This window comes from Aplysia californica, unplaced genomic scaffold (genome assembly GCF_000002075.1).
Source record: "Aplysia californica isolate F4 #8 unplaced genomic scaffold, AplCal3.0 scaffold00103, whole genome shotgun sequence".
Lineage (NCBI taxonomy): Eukaryota > Metazoa > Mollusca > Gastropoda > Aplysiida > Aplysiidae > Aplysia > Aplysia californica.
The window spans coordinates 534,906-545,754 of record NW_004797373.1 but is presented as its reverse complement, the minus strand read 5'-3'; the positions used below and the strand labels follow the sequence as shown (position 1 = coordinate 545,754).

Genomic DNA, 10,849 nt, shown 5'->3' with positions numbered 1-10,849 from the left:
ACACGTTTTTTTTATTTCCCTGAAGAAGAGACGAATAAAATATGACAGTGGCGTGGAGCATGGTGATAATGTGGTCGGTGGTCCTGTTTCTTTTTCCCTCCCGATTAGGCGGTACTTAGTACGTGGTAGGGGCCTGAAAAAGCTTAACCCCTTCTAGCATACAAGTCAATCATTTTTTTAAATAGTGAACTGAAGCTATTGATCATTATCAAACTCTAGTGTTTGGGTAATACGACGAGAATTAGTTTAGTTTTAGAAAGAGTGTTACGGGACTTGTTCCACAATTAGGTCATGTAAGTGCTGACGTTTGGAGGTGTTGCTAGAGAGTGATATACAAAGGGAAGAAGGAAACGAGAGGATAAGATAAAGTATGCTAAGATAAATCTTTATTGTCCAGATCCTGGCACTTTGGATTTTGATGTTTAACTGTACACAGACAGACAGACAGACAGACACACACACACACACACACACACACAAACACACATACACACTCACGTACACACACACGCGCGCGCACACACTAATACGCACACACGAGCATGTGCACGCACGTGCATGCACTCGTAAACACAGACACGCACGCACACACACACACACACACACACACACACACACACACACACACACACGTGCGCGCGCGCACACTCTCACATATCTTCTCCACACACATCTGTGCACATAACCATAATAATACGATAGCATGCTTGCACTCACAAACAGGCTCACCGTCAAATACAGAATAAAAAATGAACAATGACACATTAAATGTGTTAAACTAGATCAGTATTTTGATAGAACCTCAATGGTATTCTGATAATGCACGCTTTAAAGGATTGAATAACAGAAGATGTTTAATAGGATAGAGGGGGCGGGGGAGGGAGAAAACCAAAGGTTATAGTTTGACAAAAGCCATTGGATGAATTTTCAAGATTCTGGATGTGGAAAGAAAGAGATCGTAACAAACAAATAGGAAAAAAAATGTAAGTTTGGGTTTCTATTTAAAATTCAAACCCTATAAAAACAAAACAAAACAAATTTTGGAAAAAAAATATTTAAGAGGAAGAAAGTAAGAAAGGTGTTATTAAGGCCGCAGCATTCGTCTTACAAAATGTTCCACTAAGTGGGCGAGCCCTAAGGTAAAGCGTCTCGCAAAATCTACTTTTACTTCAATAACTCTTCAATCAAAGTTAGAGAACCTACCCACTGAGAATTCGAACCTGGCTCATCCCTCACTTAGCATATCCACGGTATCACTTAGCTACATAAGAGAGCTCATAACAGGTGCAGTAGAGTGATTGATGCTCGAGCTCTATAATGACCCATCTTGTTTCTTCCAAGGCGATGTAATAAACACATAACACGGAAGGCGATACAGTAAACCACAGGTAGAACAAATAATGCATCTTTTAAATTACTCGCAACCACGCTGAAACATTCTTTTTTTTTCTCAAATGAATGAGCCAGCTCCCTATAGCGCCGAATCGTAGTTACGTATAGAAGTGAAAAGAATTCCCCAAGGACACCCTTTGAAATGTATTTACAATTTTACTAGTGCGCAGCGCTTTATCGTGCGTGGTGTAGACGTAAGCAACGCCCCTGCACACATATGCTGCAGCGAAGACGTAACACAATCATAAAAAGTAATACAAAACACATGTTACAAACCAAGCTGGGATCAAGGCAACTGTCGTTGTAGATCTACAGTTGCATTTCCACAGGTTCCTGTGTGCAGAGAAGAGGAACGACACGAGCCAAGGCTGTGTTGGTGTTCTGTTCAAAGTATCGTAAGTAAAAATGTGAAAACCTAAAAAATGTAGAATTCGTTCGGAATAAGTGCTTAATTGCTTCCTTTTGTCAAACTTGTTCACGTGGCTATTTATGTATGAATGCATTACCGTGACAGACAGACAGACAGACAGACAGACAGACAGACAGACAGACAGACAGACAGACAGGCAAATAGACAGACAGGCAGGCAGGCAGGCAGGCAGACAGACAGAAAGACAGATAGGCAGGCAGGCAAGCAGACCGGCAGACAGACAGACAGATAGATAGATAGAGGGGGCTGTCGTGGCCTAGAGGTTAAGGTGTTGGCCTCTCATTCAAAGGTCCCGGCTTCGAATCCGGGTAGCGACCGAAAAATTTTCTTCTCTAAAAATGTCTCCTTTCACCTCCTTTCCTGCTCTCTAGCAATGTTCTGTTGTCTGCTTTCATTTCCACTTTCTGCCCCCACCCCCTCACCTCCTTTGCCCCCTCCTCTGGGCTCCTGACTCTTTCTGCAGCCTTTCTACTGCTACTCCTTGGCTCCTCCTTACTGCTGTCTTTCTGCCACACCCCTGATCTTCTGGTAGGAAAGATCTACACCTAGCCTTCTCAGACAAGAGCGAAAAATCTCGGAGGGCCCGTGTGCAAGTTGCGCACGTTAAAGATCCCTTGGTGGTCAAAATCGATAAGAGTAGGCCTCGGCCACCACCCGGGCAAAATTCAAAATGTCCTACCAACTGAAAACATTAGGAGTGTCCCGCGCGCTCATATGACCTATGCAGTTGCGAGCGCCGTAAAACACTTTACAAAAACAAAAAAACAAAAAAACCCAGATAGATAGATAGATAGATAGATAGATAGATCGTTCTATTTTGTTAAGGAAACTATCTCGATTTTAAAAAAAGTATAATTTGTCTAAGTCTGTTACTTTTATAAAGATAAGAGGTGTAAGACTACAACTAATCGATGTATAGTAAGACTCTAAACACTCTAAAACATACTCAATGTTCTTTATTATTGACTTACTAGGCCCCCTACATGTTGAACAACGGCGTTGAGTTCTTTGGAACTGCCATTTTCTTCCACTGAATACATTTTTTAAAAACCTCTACTTATCTCTTAGCGGGTGATTTGAGGGCACCACAGAAATATGCCCTACTTTTTTTTTACTTTCCCACTGTTGTTTCTGTCTGTCTGTCTGTCTGTCTGTCTGTCTGTCTGTCTGTCTGTCTGTCTGTCTGTCTGTCTGTCTGTCTATCTGCCTGTCTTACATTTTCCGAGCACTAAATTATGGCCATCATTGTGTCAATTAGCCTCTCTTTACTCAAACTTAACAGACATAAATTAATTTTATTTGGATTTTCGAAAATACTTTAAAAAAAATAATTTTTGTTTATTACTCTCTAGTAACACCTCTTACTCTCGGCACATACATGACCTAATATGTGACACATGCCGTGAAACTCTCTCTCTCTCTCTCTCTCTCTCTCTCTCTCTCTCTCTCTCTCTCTCTCTCTCTCTCTCTCTCTCTCTCTCTCTCGCTCTCTCTCTCTCTCTCTCTCTCTCTCTCTCTCTCTCTCTCTCTCTCTCTCTCTCTCTCTCTCTCTCGCGGATATTATTATTCTTTACAAACATCTGTTAAAAACAGCAGCACCGAGACGCTTGTTTTTTATTAATGCATATATTTTATTAATAAAGAAACAAATGGTTGCCTTACTTAGGCTCAATGTATAAGACCAGCAATCTCACACTCGACCCAACGTATTCTGAGACTATTCTCACGAATAGCACTTACAATCACGCGCAGCCAGACGCATACACACAGAGACAAAGTCACGTGGCCCAGCTCATATGCAAATGAGCTGGGTGAGTTCATTATTCGGTGCTGCTGACCTATCCCCCAGCAATGTTGCACGTTTTTTTTTCTTACCAGTGTTATCTTTATGAGAGCTCAAACGCAGAGAACCCGGGGGGGGGGGGGGGGGGGGGGGGAGTCTATGGCGCCTAGAGATTGAGGCGTTCGCTTCTCATTCAAAGGTTCCGGGTTCAAATCCGGGTTGCAACCGAATAATCTTCTTCTCTAAAAATTGTCACCTTTCACCTCCTACTCTCTACTCTAACAATGTTCTGTCATCTTTTTTTCGTCTTCTCTTTCTGCCCGCACCCCCTCAACTCCTTTGCCCCATCCTCTGCGCTCCTGACTCTTTCTGCAGTCTTTCTACTGCTACTCATTGGCTCTTTTTTACTGCTGTCTTTCAGAAACATTCCTGATCTTTTGGGAGGAAAGATCTACCACTCGCCTCCTCGGACAAGGGCGAAAAATCTCGGGGGGGGGGGGGGCGTGTGCAAGTTGCGCATATCATGTTAAAGATCCCTTAAGGTGGTCTAAAATTGATAGAGTTGACTTCGGCCGCCACCGGGGCAAAATTTAAAAAATCCTACCAACTGAAAAATGTTTAACGTGTCCTGCACGCTCATATGACCTTGTGCAGTTGCGAGCGCCGTAAAACCCTTTTTAAAAAAACCCTATAACCAGTGAACCCATCTTTGCCCTGGTCGAATATTCAAGTGGCTGAATTTGTGTGTGTGTGTGTGTGTGTGTGTGTGTGTGTGTGTGTGTGTGTGTGTGTCTTTTACGGCGCTCGTAGAAACCCCACGGGTTACATATCGGGTGACAATGTTACATGAACCCGTTCCACTGCCGTCACAGGTTTCTAATGTATGTGTGTGTGTGTGTGTGTGTGTGTGTGTGTGTGTGTGTGTGTGTGCGTGTGTGTATGTACGTATGTGTGCGTGTATGTGTGTATATGTGCGTGTGTGTGTGTGTGTATGTGTGCGTGTGTGTTTCTTTGGGTGCAAGTTCGTGGATGAAGTCACTGTGAGGATGTGCACGTAGAAATCAGTTCTGTCACTCCGACTCATCGTTCCAGTTTACACAGACATACCACCTATGAAAAGAAAAAACCAAATAAATGTGCATTAAAAGTCACAGACACCTCAATGATTTTTTTACATTTCCTGAAGGTTCCCTGCCGTTTCAAAATGAGCTCTAATGTCATTGCACTTTTCCGGGATTTAAAACACCCCACACAATAAAAAAAAAAAAGAAAACAAATGTTTCGTGGGTCGTACTCATCAAATTTTTTATTTATTTCTTTTTTAAAACCATCTTTCAGCAAGAGTCTTCAGAGAGCACACATCCAAAAGATGGACCGAGTGACGTCAGTGAAGCCATTGTCCAATCCAGAGGTGCTGGAGTCAGCTCGTGCTCAGTTCCGTGTTATGAAAACATATGAGAAAGACGGCATTCCCTACCTTGGCAGCACTTTCGTCTCGGATTTCGAAGAAATGTTTCGTCAGATCTCCGACGTCAAGCTCAAGGACGATGACGTCTTTCTTATCGGCTTTATGCGTTCTGGGAACCACTGGGTGTCTGAAATCCTGAGTATGATTCTCCGTCAAACAGCAACATTCACGGACTTTTACTTCCACAGTCGTTTTCCGGAAATCATGGGGATTGAAGTACACGAAAAGTTCCAGGCTATCCCAGAACCGAGGATAATCATCACCCACATCCACCCCAACAGACTGCCTCGAGATGTCCTGAAAAAACCGGTCAAGTTTGTGTACATTCTAAGGAACCCCAAAGACACTCTGGCTTCATGGTACAAACTGACGACATCTCTCAATAACGACGGTGATTGCTTCTACGGCAGTTGGGATGAGTTCTTTGAGTTACAGGTCGTTATTTTATTATTATTATTATTATATCATCATCATCATCATCATCATCATCATCATCATCATCATCAACATCATTATATGTTATTATTATTAATATTGTTGTTGTTGCTTTGTTTACGTTCTCTCTTTCTCTGCCCCCCTCTATCTCCCTCTTTCTCTCTCTTTCTCTCGCTCTCTCTCTCTCTTTCTCTCGCTCTCTGTCTCTTTCTCTCTCTGTCTGTCTGTCTCTCTGTCTCTGTCTCTCTCTCTCTCTCTCTCTCCTCTCACACGCAAATATACACACAAAAAGATGTGCACACACACGCGAATAAACTCTGTGCCTTGACCTTGTGGTCGTAGAGGAAAATACCTTTCAACACTTCTCTTTATTTATTTTGTTTCCATATTTCATCTCACAGTCAGGGGCAAAGTGTTGACAAGACTAAATGATCATTGTTTGCGTTCCATAATTTGGAAACATCTACTGTTAGTTTTTTAAAAATCCACTCTTTGTGAGCGTTGAGGGGAGGTGAAGTTTTCTATTTTAGGCCACCTCTGCGGCTCGTTCTATTTAGATGGTATAATTTTTCAGGGTTCCCTTACTCCCTCAATCCTACTTTTTCGTGGTCTACCTCTCCTTTATGCCCTGAGTACTTGGGTTCTTAAGTCTGCATTTCTCTGTCTGTCTCGTCTTGTAATGTTAAGGGCTTTGCGAAGATAGTCAATCTCCCTTGCATTGATTTTACTTTCATGGGTTTTACTTAATTTCCAGGTCTATCTCTGGTTGCTTAATGTTGGCATACATATTGAAGTGAAAAGCTGTCTCTTTGTGTCCTTGGAGATGATTGGAAGAGATACATTTTAGAAGGGGTGCGAGCTGATACGTAACGGTGTTAGTTTTTTTTAGCTTCGCATTTCTATATCTCAGTCTATGGACCCGTTTTAAGAAGAAAAAATACTGCTATGACTTGTTAACTCTTTGACGTTTACTATTGACATGAAGGTTCAAGGTACTATGGTTTAGGCTAACTTTTATAACTTTTGTTATTGGTGTGTTTATTCTCACCAATACGCCTTGGGCACAGCAGTCGATCTTGTTTGATCGCCACCAGTACCATCTTTCAGCATTTTGGGCAAATCTCATAAGCAGTCACAGCACCCTTAGTATGACTTATAATAACAATTAGACTGGTCCATTGGTTGCTGTCCGTGTGTGACATATTCCCTAAACTTTTTAACCAACCTGTAATCTGGTCATAGTACGCTCATTGCATCAACTCCTGACAACAAAATTCTAGACCTAGGCTGTCAAACATGAAACCGAATTAATAATAGTATTGTCATCTCTGCTTCTTTTCTTTCAGTCAGTGTATAAACATTTTACTTTAATTTACATTAGCAAATATAGAGACCATTATGACTACCGGAGATTAAAAAGTTAGTTTGCATTTGGATCAAAGTCGGAATAGACATTAAATAAGATAATATTTCTCTTTTTTGAAAATTTGTTAGGTGTACCCAATGATTTCAGATTTTGTTTTCATTAACATACAAGTCATACCGTCTTGGGCGAAACGTTTTGTCGACTACGATCTTACTGTGGAGAGACTGTGTGCATGTGGGTCTATCTCTATCATGTGACCATTATTGTGTCGATGTGCTTCTCTTTACAAAAAAACCAAAGGAAATCTTTGTACTTTGACACACTGTGATAACCCTATCAAACATGTCAGTCTTTGCCCCTGCTCACAATTGACTTATCCCACAGCGTTGAACAAATTTTCTGGCATTTATTTTCGTTTCAGTTGACTGGCGAATTTTGCTGGGGTTCCTGGTTCCAGCACGTCCTAGCGTGGGAGAAGTTCATGAAAGAAAACCCGAATGTGCCAGTTTTTGTGGTCCAGTTTGAGAAACTTAAAGAGCAGCCCAAGGACGTCATTGCTGATCTTTGCCGTTTTCTGGGTCGACCGGACACTCTAACGGAGGAGATTGCAACAGCCACTTCCTTCGAGAACATGAAGATTGGAACGAAGGAGAAAGAAAAGGAAGCAGACAAGATTTTGATGAAGGAAGGAGAGACCATGGCAATGGTCTCCGGCAAAACACAACAATGGAAGAAAAGATTCACAGTGGACCAGAATGAGAGGTTTGACAAGTTCTTTGAAGAGGCGCTAGCTGGAAACGGGCTCGCAGACCGAGTGAAAGAGTACATTGGAATATCCAAATGAGCTATGGTATACTAAGCAAGTACCGTAGTAAACTGTTCTAATGTGTAAATGTTCCGGGTGTCAAAAAAGGTAGTGGGACACTGTAGTGAGCGCTCTCTGGCTGGCTGTATCTCTCTATCTCTCTTATCTCTCTATCTCTCTATCTCTCTATCTCTCTATCTCTCTATCTCTCTATCTCTCTCTCTATCTATCTATCTATCTATCTATCTATCTCTCTATCTCTCTATCTCTCTATCTATCTCTCTATCTCTCTATCTCTCTATCTCTCTATCTATCTCTCTATCTATCTATCTATCTATCTATCTATCTATCTCTCTATCTATCTATCTCTCTATCTATCTCTCTATCTCTCTATCTCTCTATCTCTCTATCTATCTCTCTATCTCTCTATCTCTCTATCTATCTATCTATCTCTCTATCTCTCTATCTATCTATCTATCTATCTATCTATCTATCTATCTATCTATCTATCTATCTATATATCTATTTATTCATCTATCCATCTATTTTCATGTGTGTCTGAAAGCATGTACCACTTTTGCATGACAGATTCAGGTTCTGTAAGTATTCATTGTGTCTATTACTTGAGCTTACAGTTATGTTGCAAGAATTTGTCTGTGGAGCAACAGCCCTAGAGAAACAATCTTTACACAGTGACTATAATTGCTTTGAGAACAGTGTCTAACTAATCGCAATCGGTCAAGGTCAATGATATTACTGTAATTTTATTATCTTTGATTAATCAATGCTTTAGCTTTAGATATTTTGACGGAGAAGACACCAGTCGACAGTATAGGTCTTATCATTATCTTTACTTTCTTATTTTAAGACTAACAGGTTTACCCGATAACACTCACAGCTGCTCCTTCTCTCCTATCACACTTGCATCGTCTTTATCTCGCCTTAATTTCTTTGTATGTTACTCTCTACTAACGCATCTAATCTTCGGCACTTAAATGACCTATGTGTTTTGTAAGTGCCGCTAATACTCTGGAATATTATGATATTACATTATGCAATGTCCTGTTGAAGTAAGGTAGCCTCACAAGATGTTGACCCTACAGCAGACTGAACTCTTGCGTATTAAAAGCTTTTTACAAAAACCAAATTCTTTCGTTCTCAGTGTGAATTCCTCAAAATGTATTTTCGTTGTGTTTGACTTATTCCACATATAATTTTTGTTGACTATAGGAATTTCTTAAAATTTGTTTTCGATTTGAATTTCTCAAAATGTGATATCAGGGTGTATTTCTCAAAATCTGTTGTCAGTGTTAATTCCTCCTAATTTGTTGTCAATTCTTCCAAAGTTGTTAATCATTGAAGTAATGTTTGGGTTATCACTTTCACTCTGCCCGCCGATTAAAGAGACAAGGGGCATCCGATTTCAATGCATTCCATGTAAGAACAGGGTCAAGTTAGCAGAGATTTTTAAAAATTCCACCTTCGTTTGTTTATTTTAATAAGGTATAAAGGCGCTCGCAACTGCATAAGGTCATATGAGCACCAATGGGTGAATGCCAACAGAGAAGTCCAATTGGTGAATCAATCTTACTCTAGCCTCAACGCACGAAGTCTACTTCGACTATCAAGGCACCCCGGAAATAGCAATTCGCAAGAAGAGTGACAAACATACAAAAGAAGTATCGGAAAATGACGATAGTAAGAATGAGGAAAGAAAAAGCAGCATATTCGAGCACAATCCGATATTTGCCCCGATATCAGATAGGTTTGCAAGTGTTAAGTTGCGGCGCCGTTTGACGTTTTTAGGTTCACAAGTGTCATGTTTCTGTGTCGCTTGAAGTTTTTAGGTTCGCAAGTGAAACACACCCGCTGAATCTGATCCGCAACTTAAAGGATTCGTTTTGACATGCCTGACGTTTGCATTACTCAAGGTCTTTTCGAAGATCGGTTTCATCGACACTGTTGGCTTTCATTTCACCCTTAACCTAGAAACATACATACTGAACAACGCGCTTCGAGAGATAGCAACATGTTTTATCTACAAGTGTAGACTCAAAACAACGAAAAAAAATAAGAAAGGAAAAAAAGAAATATGATTTGATACAAAAGATAAAGATTATAATAGTGGTTTAAGACAGGGAATGTGAGTTTTAAAATAATGAACTGAAAGAGGAGGGATAGGGGGAGGGAGGGGGAGAACTAGGGAAAGGGATGGAGTAGAGGTAGAATAGTGGGTAAAAAAAGAAAAGCCAGTTTAGGAAGGGTTTTACGGTGCTCGCAATTGCATACGGACAAATGAGTGCGCACAAATGAAGTTAATCTAAATTTCTAGAAAAGCGGGCGAAAAAGACAAATTAAAAGTGAAAAGAGAAAAGAGAATTCATAACAAGACAGGAGAGACAAAAAGTGCATCACTACGCCCGTTATTCCTATGATAATAACGATATTCAGGGCACATTCTGACTGAGGACCAGATTTACCTGAGGTATGGCTGTTAACGCAACTCTAGTTCAAGGAAATATCGAGAACAGTTACTGCTCAGCCACGATGACTAGTTTGGAAAAATATTCTTAATAAACCAAGTGTAAAAGGTCTCTGTAGGTCACTGGATACTCTTAGCCACCTTTCTTTGACTCACTGTACCCAACAACAAGTTCTTTAGTATGTTAGTAGAATTTTCACCAAGCCTCAAATGGTAACACAGGTTAGAGGTGAATGGTTGTGTTTCCATTTCCAGTGTAGTCTTTGGTCTGGGCCATGCCGGTCAGCTTTTCAGGGCCGCACTTATCGAATAATACCAGAAATTAGATCTGCCACTTCTTTTGCACTACGGGGATGAGATTGTGTCGGGATGATCGCCCAACTCGTTGCCTGAAAACAACGCCGCGTTTGTTTTTGAGGCAACGACTCACGAGTCGGGCGCCATCGATTTGTGCCACGATAGCAGCCACTTTGCGCCATCAGTCTGTCGAGCAAACCGACCCGTCCCGACCTGACCTCCCCAATAGTCCTGTTTGGACTGAATCATCTTCTTCTACTTCTAGATCTAGCTAAATCAAGGCTGTAGATCCTGATGTCTATAGAGTAAACTCAATCGTAAACACGATCGTCTGATTACTTAGCTTGCTTGGTTCCGTAGCACCAGGTAGATAGATCTAGTATACAAATTT

The 10,849-nt window shown here is 41.0% G+C and overlaps 1 protein-coding gene across 1 annotated transcript; it reads left to right on the top strand.

Annotated features, from left to right (window-relative positions):
- Positions 1–1,721: 1,721 nt before the first annotated feature.
- On the top strand, positions 1,722–7,885 carry LOC101845614 (sulfotransferase 1A1; the record flags this gene model as incomplete). The annotated part of the gene is given in 3 exon segments (XM_005095393.2): positions 1,722–1,787; positions 4,944–5,508; positions 7,296–7,885. Coding segments are annotated over 3 exon segments (1,054 nt in total), but the record flags the coding sequence as incomplete, so codon positions are not given.
- Positions 7,886–10,849: the final 2,964 nt, after the last annotated feature.